Source organism: Monodelphis domestica, chromosome 3 (assembly GCF_027887165.1).
Source record: "Monodelphis domestica isolate mMonDom1 chromosome 3, mMonDom1.pri, whole genome shotgun sequence".
Lineage (NCBI taxonomy): Eukaryota > Metazoa > Chordata > Mammalia > Didelphimorphia > Didelphidae > Monodelphis > Monodelphis domestica.
This window is the reverse complement of record NC_077229.1, coordinates 317074476-317094127: the sequence shown is the minus strand read 5'-3', so window position 1 is coordinate 317094127 and position 19652 is coordinate 317074476. Positions and strand designations below refer to the sequence as shown.

General features: G+C 35.6%; 1 protein-coding gene across 13 annotated transcripts in view; it reads right to left on the bottom strand.

Annotated features, from left to right (window-relative positions):
• SGK3 (serum/glucocorticoid regulated kinase family member 3) overlaps positions 1-19652 on the bottom strand; it is a 151125-nt gene that overhangs the window by 53300 nt on the left and 78173 nt on the right. For 4 of the 13 annotated variants that reach the window (XM_007487027.3, XM_056823995.1, XM_007487026.2 and 1 more), the window contains 2 exons: positions 11595-11667; positions 6149-6224 (listed from right to left, as the gene is read on the bottom strand). The exons of 2 other annotated variants lie outside the window; for them this stretch is intronic. In XM_007487027.3, the coding sequence (XP_007487089.1) occupies positions 6149-6224; positions 11595-11667 (149 nt within the window). Of the gene's footprint in view, positions 1-6148; positions 6225-8978; positions 9177-11594; positions 11668-13695; positions 13764-15655; positions 16833-19652 lie in introns of those variants that run through there. 7 more of the 13 variants (XM_056823996.1, XM_016431497.2, XM_056823997.1 and 4 more) reach the window with 5 other exon arrangements.

The following is a 19652-nucleotide window of genomic DNA, read 5'->3' as shown; positions in this document are numbered from 1 at the left end:
TGCTACATTTATTAACTGATTGGGCTAATTGAAATGAGCTGGCTTAGCTGGGTAACACACCAATATTTCTATAGATGTTTGCCCCTCAATCTGTATTATTTTCTTCAGTAATAATGATTCAGAGCATTTGGTCTCTTCCTTTATAACACTTTGCAAATGTAATTTTAATTCTAAATTGGTCTTACCCTTAGCGGCTACATTTCCCCTTTAGGGAAACCCATTAGGGGTTTCCATTTGACAAAAAAGATCAAGTGCTTCCTGGTAAGACATTTTCTAGGCTTTTTTGGACTCTAATTTTGATAATTGTTTTAGAACAGCTAAATGTCTGTAGGAAATGGTGATTACACAATCAGCATCTTTTCCTTTATCCATCTTCAAGCGCCAATAGTTTCTATTTATAGGTTGAGTTGGGTCTGTTATATTATACTTATCTTTTCTTCTCATTTGGTCTTTATTTTGAACTTTGTTTTAATAAGTCATAAGTCTCATAAGTCTGATTGCCCATAGACAGCAGGTTCAGAAAGGACTCTGATAGAATTATTTAGTTCCTATTATTAAGATATAATCTATTTCATTTTTATGTTATTTAGGGCATTTATGTCCAGTGCTTTTAAAATCTCTTCTTGGATGTATTTATCATCTATACATGTGACTTTGTGGCAGGCAAGTTAGTCTCTGAACTCATTTCAAACCATAGTTTTCCAGTGCTTTTTATGGTTCTATCTTCCTCTTGTATCCAGATTTGTAGAGAAGTAACTGAATATTAATGAATATGTTGAGCTGATTTGGAGAATTTTGTCAGGTTCTTGGTAAAACTTCCCCTCTCTCCATCCTCTGTAACAGATGCTTCAAAGATACTTCAAAGAAAATGCAATTTCAACAATGAGAATATATCCTCTAGTGATGCAGATCATGACCCCTCCATACCTGTTGTAGTTATTACACTGTTAACCTATAGGATTCTTTTCTGTGTCCTTCACTATAACATGCTAGATTGAACACCCAGTGGGCATCGGACATTCCTCCTCATCTCCTAACATTGTCCAGACAAGAAAGGACTACACAGGCAACATATACATTGGTTACCCCTAGCCCTCATCAAACTGCATTCATAAATTGTTCTGGCTGTGCCTTTCTTTTTTGATATCCTTTACAATGCTTTTCGTTTGCAGTTCTTCATTTGTAATTCTGTTTCAGGCTCTACTTGGGAGTGTTGTAGAACTCATGACACCTCTGATCTATATAATCACATTACTCTAGAGAGTTCGTAATTTTTATCCAACTGTTTTTTCCTATTTGGGGTGATTAAGGATGTCATTAAGGAAGTTCTGAAATGTTCTGGGCCTTGATGAATTCTCAAAAAGATATTTGTTAACAGGAACATATCTGGAGTATCTCATCATCAGTAGGAAATTCCCTCTTTTATTTCAAATCCATGTCTTCCATGATACTGGCAAACATTTCTGGCAGAAAATATCCATCTCGTTTTAATCTCGCATGTCCTCTTGATCAAAAATTCTCAGTTATCTTTTATTGCATATTTAAAGGAAACTTGCATTGATTTTGAAACAAGCATGGAGATACCTTCTTGGAGGACAGCCGTTGACATCTGAGCTAATGTCTTCATTATGCCCTTTTCATCACAATGACAGAGAACATTATAAAGACAAGGTGACCAAACCATGAATGTTTCCAGCAGACTTTTTGTTTTCAAGGTGAAACCAATTCCTTCATTTGCTTCTAAAAGGAGAACCTGTGAGCTCCTTTTTCCATTTGGCGATATTTCTCTTAGGTCTTCTGGTTTTATTTATACTATATACAACTCCACTGGTATGTTGACTCAGTTTTCAATAAACAAAGAGTTCACATTTAAAGTACCAGTTAACATTTACATATAGCCTAAGCTGGGATAATGAACCCCTTCTGCTCCACTTTTGGCCATTCTTCCACAACCAATGAAGGAAAAAAGGAGAACAGGATTGAGGATTTAAAATTTTAATATCTTTCATTTAATATTTCAAATTCATAGCATTACACCAATGCAAAGAACAAAATGAGACGCATTCCCATATCCTTTCTTAGATCTAAATTTGGATATTGTAATTTCATAGTTTCAGTTTTAAATATATTGCTATTCTTTCAATTACACTGTTGTAATCATTGCACATAATGAATTCCCAGTTGTACTTACTTCATTTTGTACTAGTTCATATATTTTCATCTTGCTTACACAATAATGAGTTCCTCTCATTAATACATGATAGGGAAAATATACATTTGCAATTAAGTATATCCATCTAAAGATAGGCAATTTTGTATGTATGAGTTTAAATATCACATTTTTTGGCAATACAAATTTTAAGGCATTATGTGTTTCTCTAGAATATACTAAAAGGTAAAAGTATAATTTATGTAAAAAGAAAAAAGATCATATTCTTGAGTTAGCGAAGAAAAAAGAAGGCAATTAGAATCAACAGAAGAAACTTTTGAAAAAGTAACATCTTACAAAAACACATCTTCAACTTTTGGAATGCCAGTGATTCTTCCAATTATTCTATTATAGGTATTTGTTAGAGAAATTATAATAGTACCCTGATTTTGAACAACGTAAATACTTGAAGCATTTTTTAAAATCTTGTTGAGCTTTTTATCTTTAGTCTTGAAATTGATACCAAGTCTAGGCAATTAGGGTTAAGTCATACAATTAAGTGCTTAAGGCCAAATCTAAACCCAAGACTTCCCATGTCTAGGCCTGGCTTTCCATCCACTGAGGCACTTAACTGTCCCATTTCAAATACTTCTGTATGCCATTGTCTTCAAAGCATGGCTTATTAATTTTTGACTTCAACCAATGTAGAAGATATTACAACTGCCAATTTATAGACAATCTTTTTTGCAAAATGCTACAGCCAAGAAGGAAGGCAAGCTGAACTGTCATTAAACATGGTAAAAGTAATAAATAAGTTAGATGTAAGAAGCAGCAGCACACATGCAGAAGGTGGTAATTAAGAATCTTCCTAATTACAAGATAACCTGTAATGGACTAGGAAGGAAGTAGCTCTCAGAGGGAGTAGACTCCTTAGCTTAATTAAAGCAAAGGAGTATGACGTAAATAGGGCCAGAGTTTTCCAGTACCCACTTCTACCTCTGCTCTTAAGCAGGGAGAAAGCAGCTGAGCTGGGATTCAAACAAACTCCAGGGCTCTCTGCACTCTCTCATCAAAGAACCTCGATTCATGGCCATTTTGGAGCTCATTCAAGTCTATTCTCCATGATAATTTTTTCAGGGTTCTAAAGTGGGGCCAGCACTTTCCCCTTTTGCTCCTGGGCATGTTGGCATGGCAGAGAGGGGAGAAAATTCCCAGCCAGAAGCCATGGGCTGGAGTCTTGGCTTTGCCACTCACCATCTGGGTCACCCTGAGGAAGTCAATCTCCTGTATGAGCTTCAGATTCCACATTCATAAAAGGATGTAGCCACTGCGCTATCTACTTAAATAGCTATTGGGAGGATCAAATGAAATAATGTGAAAATATTCTAAAAATGTATCAGGAAGCTTTTTAGGAAGATAAAATAGGAATTAAAAAGCATTGGACAGAAGTTTCTAGTTAATTAATCATAATGTTAAATGTATAATTTAAATAATGTCTATCTTTAGTAAACTACCTAAGTAAAACAAAATAACTAGGAAATAAATATTATATAGGCATGGGGCACCAATGGCCACTACCATGTAGCAAACACTACTAACTCACATCTGTATAGGAGCTTATTCAGTTTAAAATTAAGTGCTTTATTTAAATACCTCAACTGAGCCTCATAGTGGAAGTAGTATTATTCCCATTCTATAGCTGCACAGAGGCTAAGTGATTTAATTTACCATAAGCCACAACCAAAGAGTGACTTGAGTCATTCACAACCCCTACCACCAATATTACAGTCAAAAATAAAACTCATTTTTCTAAATATTGGGATATGGTAAATTTTCTTTGAAATAATCAGCATGGCCTCTGACCTTGATTTGGTTGGTTACATTTCTGAATAACATCAATAACTGAAATCTGCACAGCGTTCTAAAGGCTTCAAAGCACTTTTCCTGAATGATCTCCCTGACACCTCCTAACAACCCTACAAGGTAGGTATTTTTAGTCCCATTTTATTGATGAGGAAACTAAAGTTCACTCAGCCTGTGACTTGCCCCTGTCCACACAACCATGAAGTAGCAGAGAAGGAATCTGAGCTGTGACAAGGAAATCACTTTAAAAGACTGATATATATTAATTTAAGGTCGCCAAGGAATTCAGCTATGTAATTCCTAAATGAAAACTCAAGTCAGCCGTCAGCCTTTTATAGAGTTTAATTACAAACAGGAGGAAGAAAGGAATTAGAGAGAGAGAGAGAGAGAGAGAGAGAGAGAGAGAGAGAGAGAGAGAGAGAGAGAGAGAGAGAGAGAGAAAGAGAGAGAGGGAGAGAGAAAGGGGAGAGAAGGGAATAGGGCTTAAATACCCCTTCTGTTTAGGCTGGGCCAAAGGGCCCAAGCCCTTAGATAGCTGGGGCAAAGAAAAGAGATCAGTCCCTATTACTCACGTGACCAAAATGGAGAAACAGTCTCAGGGCCCCCACCTCCAGCTTCCTTCAGAGCAAGCTTCTCAAAGCACCTCTCCAACCACTCAGAGCCAAAACTCTCCAACCACCCCTCAGTCCTCAGACCCCTCTATCTTTAAGGAAACCATCCAAGTTCCCTCCCCTCAGTTCTCACAATTACCAATCACTGTCCATGTCTTCCCTGTGCCAATGGTGGCTCTAGCTTAACCCAGAACCGCCCAAAGGTCTGTGGCTTTTGCACATGTTGGTTGAAGGTCATATTCTCAAATAATTAAATCTTGATCTTTTGCTACAGCCCTTCCTAAATCCTGTTACCCTGAGTAGGGTAGAGATTGGAATAATTAAATTTTGATCTATGCTGCAGCCCTTCCTAAATCCTGTTAGGACTGAATGGGGTGGAGATTGTATTTTCCAAGACCTGGTTCTGTCATTCCAAGTATCTCTATTGTATCAATTCTAAAATCAATCATGACTCAAAGAAATTCCTGTTCTGTGCTTAAGCATAGGTCAAAGCCCTTTCCATTGTTCAGCAAAAGGTTTCTGTCCTAAAGTAATCTTAAGTAGGGAGGAGAAGGAACCTCCCATGCCAATGGGGTTCACATTCCAATAGACTATCACTAAGAAATTTTCCAAGTATGAAATTTCCCAATGGTGAAATTTCCAACATTTATAAGTCTAAGAAATTTTAAGGTTTACAGAGCCCACGTTTCCCTAAGCTCAATCTGACCCTGGATCCATTTTGAGTAACTGCCTCAATGCTTTGCTTACCAAGTAAAAGCATATATTGGTTCTATTTACTGTCTTTTACTAAAAAGACCATATGTAAAGCATTATTGTTGGATAAAAACTGAGATGTGTGAAAATTCAACCTTCAAATATAATGGCAAAAATGATAAAAGTAGATGAAATTGCAAATTCATGCTGCTGAGTCATCCTCTAATTTAATCTTAAAAGTTAAATTGATCTACAATTTTTAAATTTAAGTATACATTTATATTCCTTGAGTAAAGGAAAATAAAGAGATACAGAGAAGTGTTAATATTGCATTTAAAAGCTTTGATTTGTGGATGAATAGTTTTTGAGATGCTTTTCTCTTAAGTTTTTTAAGTGAATTATTTAAAAATGACTAATATTTTACTTCTCAATCAATTTTTTACTGGTAGAATGACTAGCAATTTTTTCTTATTTAACTTTATCTTATATTAGAAAGATTTTTTCATCAAAATTGGTTAAGAAAAAGTAATACTTTGAACTTAAAATGGTTACAAGAATGGTTATAGTATGGAAAAACATTGAGAAAACAAGATTATAATCCTACTAATGTCCTACTTGACACAAAAAAACCAAGATAGCATTAATAGCTTTGTGATAGTTATTTATGAAAAGGAGAAAACATCTCCTTAAATAGACTCTACTCTGAGGTATATATACCAGGATTAGAATCACACCAAAATGATAGTTAATGATATTTGGTTCTACAATGTATATAAAATACAAAGTCTTTATTAATAAAGTCTCTCGTAGAATACAAGTGAAAATTACTTACTGGTTGCATAGATCTGGATGTCTAACTAAATTCTGAATGAATTCATTCAGTCCTGCTCTTCTCTGTTTAATAAAATCTGTTAAAAAAGAGACAGATGCTAGTAGGATTATTCATGTCAGATCATAGATATCTTATTTGGAATTATTAAAACAAAGATAGACAATAAGTACTTTCTGTTTAGGAAATTATGACAGATAATTCTTATTGTTATATCAGGTTATTTTGCATTTAAGAGGAGTTCTAGTACCCTCCCCCCACATATACATAGACACATATATACTTTTAAATAGAGAAATACAATTTTTAAAACTATTAACTGTGATGTGCATATATTCCGCAAATTAAATTTCCACAAAATCACCATTTAAGAGTCTAAAATAGGCTACCTCCCAGAAGAAAGACACTGTACTTCCTGCTTCCCAACCTGATATCCTGCTGACTACCTAAACATGAATTGGCTTTATGTTAATAGTGATGAGAATAAAAATTTCAATGAATAAAAAATACATGTGGAATAGATTAAGTTACTGAAATTTTTATCAAACTGAATAATTAATAAAAAATCTGCCCCATTCCTTCTTGTTGATTATTTCCCTAAAAAGTACTGGTATATTTTCTTCCCTTAGGATATAGTTGGGTTTTGGTCTGGACATGTGATATTTTGTTCTTGACTTGTGGTGTTACTTTTTCTTCTGTGTCTTAACCTTCCTTGGTTTAAGTATAAGGAACAGATTCATCTCATAAAAGAACTCTGTTGTTGTTGTTGTTTTTAAATAATTTATGTAGTATGGAAACTAACTATTTATTAAAAAGAATTCTACTGTGAATCCATCAGGACCAGGACTGTATTTTTCCTTTGACAGTTTCTTGACAAGTAAACTGAGATAAACAGAAGTCAAGTGGCTTGCTTGAGGTCATACAAAATGGTCTGTGCTCAAATTTGAACTCTGTTCTAAGCCCAGATCGTGATTCAATGGGTCACCCAGCTGGATCAGCTTTTTAATTCAGCAGATTGTTGTCTTGTTATCTTGTTAGGGTCCTTGCTGTCCTTCCTTGAGGAGACAGCTGCAATTACCATAACTTTTGTGGTGAATCCTTATTTGGGGGAGTTTTAAACATTGTTGAGGACCCGAAAAAATGTCTCGTCCTCTATTTTATTGGTCCCATTGCCCAGAAGTCACAATAATCATTTAATTATCAGCTTTGCTGCACTGGACACTGTTAACTTATCTTCGCGGACCCTCAACACTCTCATGAGTTTTTTGTGAAGCTCTTCTCTTGGTTCATGTCCTACTTCTCTGTTTGCTTCTCAACCCTCTTTCCTGTGTCATCCTCCCTATCCAAGCCTTTCAGGGCTGCTTGTTCCCAAAGGCTCTGTCCTGGGCCCCTCTTCTCTTCTCTCTTTAGTGGCTATCTAATGAACCCCTGGGGGCATTACCCTCATCTCTACACATGCCTCAGGAACAACCTGGCCCCATCGTCTCTTGACCTTCTGTCCTGCACAACCAACTGTCCATTCCACATTTCTAGCTCCATTTCCTGAAGACATACCCAGCAGACCCAGGCTGAATGTTCCCTTTCTTTCCCTGACCTGGCTCTGGAGTAGGCAATAGCACCCCCTCCCCAATTTTTAACCTTAATCAGTCTCTCCCTCACCCACATCTGTGCAGTTGCCAGAAATTTGCTCTTTCCACTCTCACATCTATCAAATCCAGCCTCCACTTCCCATGGACAATCATCCCTCTCCCCACTTGTCCAGGTTACCCCGGCCTCACAACCCACAGCTCAGCTCTAAGTGTCCCGAGACACTTTGGTACCTCCAGCTTTCCCACCACTGTCAAAGTCATTTCTCACTCACTCACTCATTCCAACCAAGGCTTCTTATTGCCTCTAGAATAAAACAAACTCCTAAACAACCTGAGCCCAACTTCCCTTTTTTTTTTCATTTATATTTTTACTTTTGTTTTAGAATCAATACGAATACTGGTTCCAAGGCAGAGGCAATGGGGGTTTAAGTGACTTGCCCAGGGTCACACAGCTAGGAAGAATCAGAGGCCAGAGTTGAGTCCAAGACCATCCCCAATTCTACCTTCTTTGCCTATATTTATATTTACTAATCATAGTTTGTCTACTTATAATTTCTCATTGTCCTTCCAATCAAAATGTCATTTTTTGAAAGTTTATCTCTAATGCCTGACACTTAGGTGCTTAATAAATACTCTGTAACTGACTGCCTAATAACTAAGTGTTTATTTAATTGAGTCTGAAAAAATGAAAGATGTAGTACTTGCCATGACTTATGCCTTTAAATAAAATTGGGGAGAACATTTAATGCTACAGATGAAAAACACAGTTCATTTTTGTTTTGATGTGTGTGCTACTTTCCAGTAAGTAAACAATCCTGAATTTATTAATGACTCAAGGACTCAGGTAAAAAGAGGGATCTTTAGTATACAAAATGGCTATTTGATAGTATTTCTCTGAAGTTAGGCTGATATCCCCAAATTTACCTCTAAATGAGATCTTAAAAGGAAACATACATGGGTATATACAATAAAAATTCAATTAAGGGGCAGCTGGGTAGCTCAGTGGACTGAAAGGAGGCTTAAAGATGGGAGGTCCTAGGTTCAAATCTGGCCTCAGACACTGCCTAGGTAGGTGACCCTGGACAAGTCACTTAACCCCCACTGTCTAGCCCTTATCACTCCTCTGCCTTGGAACCAATACATAGTATTGATTCAAAGGTGGAAGGTAAGGGCCTAAAAACAAACAAACAAACAAATAAATAAATAAATGAAAGTTCAATTGCACATAAGTTTTAATGACTTACAACTGCATGAAGACTTTTGGGACACTGTATTCAGATCTGCTTTAAAGAAAATCACTTTGGCAACTCTGTTGAGGATGGATTGGAATGAGCCTTGAGGCAGGATCAATTAGAAGGCTATAGCAATAGTCCAGGCAAAAGGTGATGAGAACCTGAACTAGAGGTGTCTTGAGTGAAAAGAAGGAATGCAAACAAGAGATACTGTGGAGATAGAAAAGATAAAACTTGGCAATGGTTTAAAGACAGAGGAGCTGAGGAAGACACCATTTCAAACCTGAATGAATGGAAGGATGACAGTAACACTCTCAACAATAATGAGGAAATTCAGAAGACAAGTGTACTCTAAGGGAAAATGATGATTTCTGATTCAATATGTTGAGTTGAAATGCCAGTGAGACATTCCAGTACAAAATGTCCAACCAGCACCTTTCCTTTTTTTGATCTTGTAGCATTTATTTTCCTTCTGCTCTTATAATATTCTAACTTTTATTTCCTTCCTGTATATGTTATCCCTACTAAACTGTAAGCTCCCTGAGAACAGGCATTCTTTTATATCTTCTCCAGCACCCAATACAATGCTTTGCAAGTAGTTCGCATAAGATATAATTTATGAATGGAAAAGCATAATGGCCAATAGTCTCTTTAAATTTTCTAGTGAACTGATCTTATGGCATAGATTAAACAGCTCTGTGTTATGACCTATGAAATACTTTTTCTTTAGTCCAGTCCTTGGAATTTCTGAATTTCAAACTTCTTTCAGGGCAGTGATCTTGGGATCTTTTACTTCAAACTTGGTACTCCAAAATTATGTTCATTAACCTTTCTTTCCTCAAAACAACTTTCTTATTTCTTTCAAAAGACTTCAAAACTCTTTGATTCTTTTCTCTGCATTACTACATTTAGATACCAAATTCTGTTGATTCTTCTTAGAAATTTTTCAAATTGCTACCTTTGTTCTATTCTCACTGAAACCACCCTAGTAAAGAACTTTATCACACAATTGTTGCATTTTATTATCTAGTCTCTTTGCCACCTTCCTCTTTGCTCCAACCCAACCTACACACCACCTCCAGACTGATCTTTCTCAAATTCCAAATTTGTCATGACACTTCCCTGCTTAAACATTCCAAAGGGCTCCCCAATGCTTACAGAATAAAATCCAAACTCCTCAAACATTCAAAGCTTTTCATAATGCAGCACCACGTGGTCTACTGAATCTTATTCCCTCCTATGCCTCATATGATCATTGCCTTCTGCAAGATTAATACCCTTTCTTCCCCCTTACTATACTTTGTTGAAGCTGCCATCTACACTCTTTCAAAACCTTTTTCTTCCCTCCTTTATCCATTTCAATCCTATTGACTCTCCAGGGTCCAGCCCAAACCAAACTTCCTCTAATAGGTCTTCTCTCAACCTATGTGCTCACTCAGATCTCTCGTTTCTTTGATTTCTTATGAAGCTTACCTATGTTACTTTTTCTGACATTTCATCATATACTGTCTTACATTGTTACCTAATTGTGTATTTGTATATGGAAGCACACATACATATACAAGCAACTCTGAGACCCTAAGTTGAAGAAGTCTTGATGGCAGAGGTAGTTTCCTATGCCAAAAGCTATACCATCTAGCAAAACAAAAAAACAAAAAACAAAACCACACAAATATCTTTTCTTTATGTCTTATATTTCTAAAAGATATTAGGCTTACAGTAACAATTGTATTTTTTTTTCTTTACTTTTCTTCAGGCTCTAAAGGAGTTCCATGCTTACAGAAAACACGGGAGAACCTACTGAATCCTTGGCTCTTAAGATGCAGAATTATAACCAGATCTTACTCACTCTTTGTCTTTAATTCTACTGATCTGGCCAAAATACCAAGTAGCTTGATGCTTTTACTTCCAATTAGATCCTTAATATATCCCCCAGTTTTCAATGTCATCTTGCAAGGCTTCAGTTCCTAAACACTTTACTAGGGTAAACTTAACATTACAACAAAGGGTACAAATAAACTTAAGAGTTCAAAATAACTAAACAGGGCTAAACTCCCTAAACTAATCTGGTTTCATCAGAACCCTAAGGTCAGATTTAGCTCTATAAAGCAATAGATTTTTATCTTATGTAGGGAGAAACACATCATTCATCTTTTCCTCTTCCTATCTACTTACTGTCTCTTTTTCTAAGTAGTCCCTCCAACTCTTGGAGCCAAAGTTTTATTACAATAATTATTTTACTATTTATCTCCCCTAGCACCACAAATACCATCTGTTAATATGAATATAACATGTAATTTAAGAATTAGAATGTTTATTTCCAATTTGCCTTACAGTTCACAAAGAAAACTATTATCAACATATGTGTGTACGCACGTGTATATAATCATATATGTAAACAAAATAAGCATCTCAAAAATGCCAACTTATTGCTACTCAACATGTATCTGACATGGTTCTAGTACTTAGAAATATAACAAAATCCTTCTATTGTTTCTTTCACAAGTCATATGATTACATTGTTAAAATATTATTATGCTATATGACTATATTAGCTGGTCCTTGAACATATGATTGTTAGTTAACAATTGCTTTTTGCAAAATATTTTCAATTACGCTATTACTTACCTGGATCAAAATTATCACCAAATATTCTTTTGGCAGGAATCTTCATTGTCATAGTAGGAAACTGTTTCTTTAGCTAAAATTTTAAAAATAAAATTACATGCACTAACAGTTTTACAAATAAAATATTAATTCACAGAAACCAAATATAGTATCTGATTTTTTAAAAGCTTTAGCCTAAGATGTCCTTTCTTATACAGATGATTGCATATGAGCATTCAGTAAACAGTATTAACTTGCATGAACACTAAAGTCCTTCTCTGATGCCTCAACCTGACATAGAGATGACTCTGGGTTCTTGAGAGCTGTGCCAGCAGAATGAGCTCTGCCACAGACCAAGGTGCTATCTGAAGTTTACAAAGCTAGCTGAGCTGACAAGAACAATTCCTCACAGGCTTTCTACTTCGGGAGGATTTCTTTGGCCACACCAATCTATAAAACAAAGGAAAAATACAAAATGGTACACACCAGTCTTATTGGGAGACTTCTCACTTTTGCAGTAACTGAATGGCAGTTAAAGAGGACGGGACCAGTATTAGGAATCATATAGTTTTTAGACTACCTAAAACTTTAGTAGGTAGTAACAATTTTAATCCATTAAGAAAAACACATCACTGGTGTTTTCTTCATATAAATAACAATGGCTTTCCATTGATGAATTTTCTAATAGTACAGTTTGGCACTAGGTGATGCTTATTAAGTATATACTGCTTAATGATGATGTTTTTCATCTTAGTTGCCCATCACTTAAGTTTTCACCCATTAGCACATTAATAAATGTGTCAAATCTTTTTACCTCACCAAGGCATGATCCCGAAGTGAAACACAAATTTTGGTCTCAATTCCCTCATCTATGAAATGGGGATAATATTACTTGCAAAGATAAAGTATAACGAATGTTAACTGTTAAGCAAACTATAAAGTTCTATTTAAATATGAGCTGTTGTAAAGCAAAGATAAGAGTTTTTGCGGTACAAAGGAGATTAAGCATACAATTTAAGAAGGCAGGAGAACTAAGTTACAGTTGGCAACTAAAATGTGAATACGGCATTTTTACTTTATCTTTTGTTTTACCTCTGAACATTATTTTCTGGCTCAGGGAAATTTTGGTCAGATTCTGTGCTTTTTTTCCACTAATCACTACTACCTTGATATCACTTCTCATTTCCCCCTCTTTGTACCTCATCTTAAAGAAAGAAAGAAAGAAAAGAAAAGAAAGAAAAAAGAGTAAAGTAAGGGAAGGAGCTCAAGAGAAAGCAAGGTAGAAAAAAATGTAAGAGGAGACAGCAAGAAAGATACACAAAGAAAGGAAAAAAAAGAGTGTTAGGGAAAGGAATAATGAATAGCAATGAACTTGCCTCTCATAAATTAAAACAACATGGGAAATAAGATAACTTAAAAAGCTTTTAATAGGATTATTTTTCTTTTAAAATTAAAAAAAAAAACACAACCCTATCTACTTTGTTATTTTATCTAAAAATTATTGTCAGTCAACCTATCCAATAATTGTCACACAAAGGGATCAAAAAAATCACTATCAAAGACCTCAATGATAGCACTTTAAAAACTTACTACTATATATGAAATCTGCACTGTAAGAATGTTTCCACACCACCCCAAGAATTCTCTACATCAAAGAAATCATAGGTTCAAACGTGTGCATCTATTCATGCACACAGATAGTTGTGTGTATGTAAATATAAAATGCTTAATTGTTATAGATTTTTAAATTTTAATTTCTTGGATTCCATCTCTTATATCTCTTCCTCCTGGAAACAAAAAAACCTAGAGATTTATCCCTTCCAAATCTGTTTCATATCCAATGGGAAGACAAATTTTTAAAAAAATCTTTAAAGGTTCTGAGAACACACTGCAAAAACACAATCTCTAAAAAATATATGCAAATTTAATTTAAAAGAACTAAAAATATGACTATTTGCTTCAAGCTTTCCATTTTGTTTCAAAAAGGTGGTTTGAATTATATATTTTACCTTTTTGAACTTAATGAAATTTAATAAAATAAGTTAACTCCTCCAAAAACTAAGTAGAGAGGAATACAGATATTCAAAATATGGAGCAGTAGTAAAATCATGATCCAACTTACATTTACAGGAATGTTTTTTGTGCCATGAGTGTTTAAATCCCTGAGCTCCTATGCACAGTAATCTATATCTGAAGAAAGGGACATATGACAACCACAAAAACAGAATATATTTTATAAATTTAAATCATTACATATTTAGTTACTTTTATTCCCCAACTCAAAGAAAATACTGATAGTCAATTGATAGTCAACAGGAAAAAATACCTTTGCTCTTGTTTTCGTGAAGTCAAGCTGTTCTATATTACTTACTAACCTAACAATTAACTTTTCATAAAAGTTTTTTAAAAGGTAACTTAAGTAGACTGAAATTTGGTACCAAACAAAACTGGCCAACCTCATATGAGTAGGTACTAGCACTGACCCTTTGGGTAACCACCCGTCAAGAAGGATACTATCAGACAGGGATAAAGATAGGGGTAAAGAGCCCCTTTAGGGGCTGACCCTTGAGGGAAAGTCCAAATGTAAAGGGGAAGCTTATCTTCCTGATACATAATGTAAATAGTTGTACATAATTTGTACATATATATCATATACACAGTGTGTAAAAAAAAGTGTATATAGTATAAAATTTGATACAAATTTGTAAATGTATGTAAAAAGTATACATAGGGGTAGAATTTGTACAGATCTGTAAATTTCTGTATATGAATACATAGTTAAAATTGTTCCAAGGTTTTGATTTTCTTAGTATAGCAGGTTGATTCTGAGTTTAATGGAAACAGTTTTGGTTTTCTGTATTAGTGATAAAGTTTTAGCATAGTTAAAAAGTTTTGGTTTGAATTGTTCAAATAGGATTGGTAAGATGAGTTTTGCATAGTTGTTATTTAGATATTTTTTTTGTAAAGCTTAGGCTATATTGGTTTTCTGTAACTATATTCTCATTTTTCAAAAAGTTTATATTTTCCATTTGGGATTTCTGTATTTGTAATATTTGCACTTGTATATGTACAATTATGTTTGCTTTGCTTTGCTTTTTTTTCTGTTTTTAAAGTTTTTCTTTGATTGATTAATATCCCTAGCATAGGCTTAGAGTAGATAAGGTTTAGAGTAAGATTAGAATAAAATTAGTGTAAGGGTAAGATTTTTTGGGTAAATTTAAGAATAAGGTTAGGTATAGCTTTAGAAGTACATAGTTATGAGAGAGCACATGAGATTCTTTAAATCTCTTCATATGCTTGAAGAGGGGAATTAGAAGGATGATATAGAGACGTTAAATCTTATAGCATTAGTTTCAGGGATAAAGAGCAGAATAACTCTTTGCAGCAAAAAAAAAAAGAAAAAAAAGAAAAAAATTTTTTGGAAGAGACCTGGGCCAAGGTTTGCTGGAATGCTTAGAGAAAGAAGATCTACAGAACCAACTGAAGTCTGTGACAGTTTGGCTTGTTCTCTTGAGTGAGAGGGACAGGTTTGGCTTGTTTCTTGACTGAGAGGGACAGTGGCTTGCTTCCCATGAGTCAAAGGGACCGGCTGCTATTTCTGATCTTTTTCTGGTTTTGCCTGGAGTTGGAAGAAGAAAATAGATCCTGAAAGATTTTGGTGTTTCCCTGTTACCAGTCTGAGTGAACATCACAGCTCAGCCACTTTATATCTCTGCTCTTTATAAATGAATTACTATTAAGTACAATCTTGTTAGGGGTAAAATTAGGGTTGTATTTTTATATCAGTGGTCGCCAGGGATTTAAATTCAATCCCAATAAAATACTCAAGTCATTTTGGATTTTTATGGTGATTTAATTACAATAGTAGGAAGAAATTAAGAAGAGAGAGAGGAACGGGCATAAGATTTCTCCGGCCTAGCCTAAGCCAAGGGAAGTTCCGAGGCCTCAGCCAAGGGGCCTTCTCAGAAAATTAAATCTAGCTCGTCTTCCAGCCATAAGGCCTCCTCCGAGATGAGGGGCCTCCTAGGAGGATAGTACTTTTTAGGAGGTCAAGGAAAGGAGGAATCAGCCTTACCACTCACCAAGGTAGCTCAGGGAAGACGCCTCTCCTAAACCACGCTAGAGGGCCAAACACCACAAGAAAGTCAAAATGCCACCCAGAGCTCCCAATCCACTGAGAGCTACCCACACCCTCAAGCCAGAGAGGAAGTGCTGTGAAATAAATAGGCGGTTCTTTACATCACTTCCTGCGTCTCACATGTACCAATCGTAGCTTAAGCTTGGCTTAGGACAGCCCAAGGGACTGTCAGTTGTTTCTGATTTGTCACTTGCCAGCACATATTGGTCATGGGCCATCCTCCTCACAGTTAATCCTTAAGTGGGGGTGTATACATTCCTAGTTAGTAGAATTCTAAAGACGAAGCAGGGTGGAGTAAATCTAAAATTCACAATTTATAAGGATATAGTGAAAGGTAGCATAAATAAGGAAAATTTGGGGTTATTTAGATATCAGGGAGATAGTGTAGCCTGTGAAAACAGGAAAGAGAACCCCTATGGATCCAGTGGATTTGGGGGCAGATAGATCCCTGCAGTATAGTACTCGTTTTTATCCTTATATTCTTTTATATTTACAACAAATAGTCTATTTTTATACATAAAAACTTCAGAGAAAATCCTTGCGCTGAGCCCTGAGGGAAGTTCACATTTGAACTTTCCCTCAAAACCTACAGATACGGGGGCAGCTGGATGGCTCAGTGGATTGAGAGTCAGGCCTAGAGACAGGAGGTCCTGGGTTCAAATTAGGCCTTAGACACTTCCTAGCTGGGTGATCCTGGGCAAGTCACTTGACCCCCATTGCCTAGCCCTTACCACTCTTCTGCCTTGGAGCCAATACACAGTATTGACTCCAAGATGGAAGGTAAGGGTTTAAAAAAAAAAACAAAAAACCCTACAGATACTCTGTAAACATCAAAGCAGCCACATTTCTTTATTCACCCTCCAGTTTTATCCATGAAATGTCTTAGATTTGATAGAAAGACTGTGTAGGAGGGGCAGCTAGGTGGCTCAGTGAATAGATCAAATCTGATTTCAGACACTTCTAAGCTGTGTGACCCTGGGCAAGTCACTTAAACCCCAATTGGCTAGCCTTCTGCCTTGGAACTAATACTTAGTATTGATTCTAAGAAAGAAGGTAAAAGTTAAAAAAAAAAAAGAATATGGCTGGGATTACTGAGTAGTGGGAAAACTGTATTCATTAAAAGTATATTAGTCACATAGGAAAGAGCTGCTCTTCCTAGTGTACCATTTAAGACATTTTAGAGTTAACCTAAAATTTTCTTTAAAAATTATAGACAAAAAAAAAAGGGTAGAAAAAAATTATATTGGGAGCAGCTGGATGTATATTGGGTGGCTCAGTGAATTGAGAGTCAGGCCTAGAGATGGGAGGTCAAATATGACCTCAGACACTTCCTAGCTGTGTGACCCTGGGCAAGTCACTTAACCCCCATTGCCTAGCCCTTACCACTCTTCTTCCTTGGAGCCAATAAAGAAGGTAAGGATTTTAAAAAAATGTATATTTTCTCTGCAAACAAGCTTAGCTTCTCTGCAGAGGTGTTATTTCCCACATAATTAAGTGCCAGTTACTAATTAATGGTAATAATTAAGTGCCAATGATTACATTTACTTTGGCACTTTTTTGAGTTTTTCCAAAAGTCTACCATAAAGGATCAACCCAAACCAAGTAAGTTCCTGTTAATATTTTTGGGAATTCTATCTTCTCTCACATTCTCTCACATGTCTAGCTCACTTCCTTTTACAATCATGTATCTTTGTTGTTTTTCCTATGCCACTAACATGGATCATCATTAGTAAGAAGATGCAATGTTATATCTGCAATGCATCACTCCATTCCCTTTTAGGTTATTTGTAATTTTGATTCTTCCATGATCATGATGTTCCAAAACTGACAACCACATAGCATTCCGAGGCTACATTTCTTAAAGCTGTAGATACTATGTAAGTAACACAATATCAGGTGCAAGTAATAAGCCCTCTTTCTTTCAATTTGATTGCACAGAATAACTTACTAACAAACTAAAAAGTCTAGTTCTCCTGTTTTATACCTGATATCAATATTGATATTTTTTGATTGATATCAATACTCAATACAAATTGATATCAATACTCAATCCATTACTGAAAAAAGGACTCCTCATAACCCTGTTAGAATCTTGTATAATTTTGATGAATATCTGAGATGTTGTATTGAAGCAAGCCTTTTCAAGGCAGCATTTAGTTTTACTAAGTTATATGCTTGGAAACAAAATGTTGATAAACAACCATAGCAGGATGTGTAATGATGTTGAATTGTTATAGAAAAACAGCAGCAAAAGCCTATTCTCTTCTCATGTTATCATTAAGGTTACCACTGATGCATGAATGGATCACTGTCACAAAGCTTTTATAGAGATAAAAAAGCAGATATATGGGTTTATAATTGCAGGGGACTTCTTGGACACTTTTTCTGGGAGGGTGGTTAAAACACTGCAATAATTTCCATGATTTTGTAATTTCCCTTAAGCTATCTTTCAAAGTTATTCCCGAGTACTCTTAAAATTATGTTGCGTTCATTAGCATGGATTCTTTCTGTATATATCTGGTCAGGTTCAGCTGCTCTACCTTTTACTTTTTAAAGTGAAGTTGTCACCTTCACAGTAAGTTAGGTATTAAGATGTTGGAGACCGAATATTGTATAGTTCTACTTTCATTGCCATTAAAGTAAACCACTCTAAAATACCAACGATCTGTTTTATTTCATATTTTCTTGTTCTACTTTTTCATTTCATCTACAAATTCTCTCAATTTCTGGCTTAACTAGATCGTATAATTACTACTCAACTGCTTTTTGAAGTTCTCTAAGGCAGCTTTGCTTAGGCCTTCAAATTTCTTGTGATATTTGGCAAATGAGCTTATACTTGAATTAGCACTGTCCATGGCAAGAGTACTAACTTTGGAATCAGAAGTTTATTGTGCAGACAGATCAATGCCTGGAGAGAGCAAAGGTCAAATACTAAATTACAACAACTGAAAATGATGCATTTCCAGCATTATTCCAGAAAGTCTAAGAAGGGGAAGATGACAGCAATGGATGTCCCCAGAAATCAGACTGTTGCATCATGAGACTCTGATTCTTTGGATATAATGAACTACACAGTGGGGATAGAGTCACATATCCCATTCATATTTTCTCCATGTGCTGTAATTTTACTTTGTAAAATCCTTGTGCCAAAAAGAAGATTGTCCCCCTAATCTGTCAACTCTTTTATCAATAATGATATCATAGTTAAACATTCTCCATGAAATGTATAGTACCTTCAGATCTCTATATATCCTGGTGAGACAATCCTGAAATTGGAGAGATGTTACACCTGGAATAATGGAATGATTCTCCCAATGAGTCAGAGTGGAAGAATGAGGAAAACTAAGGTTGAATTGTAATATTTCTATATAAAACTTTTCTTAACCCTCAGTTTTGAAGGTCAGCCAGCTTCTAAAGTAATTTACTCCCAAGCCTCCTAGCATCTTATTGGGCTGGATCTTTTTGTCTTTTGTTAAAGGCAGGGTGGAGACTGGCTCCTTAATTATCTGTAAACAAGACGTTTTTCCCTTGTAAGGAAAATAGGCAATTCTAGCTATGGAACTTTGACTCATTTAAAAGTAAAATGGTTTCCAAAAGAGTAAAACTTGAGCTGGCATCTTCCTAGTATTAACAAAGTTCTGCTTCCCTAGTGATGAAATAAGAGGAGGAATTGAGGTCTCTAAATCCACCACGTTTGAAATATCCACCAATGGAAACTGTCAGTGATGGCACTAAGGTCAAACTATCAGCCCAATCCAGACAACTCCTTTTATAAGCAAGAGGCAGGACTATATTTTAGGGAAGGAGGCTGGCAAAAAGATCCATTCTTTGTTCATGGAAATTACATACCCCCCGTTAATAAACAATGTTATTCTTGGGGAGTGAGAAGGGGAGGGGAAATAGTGCTTCTTTTACCTGACAAGAAGTTGAAGGGCTTTCTG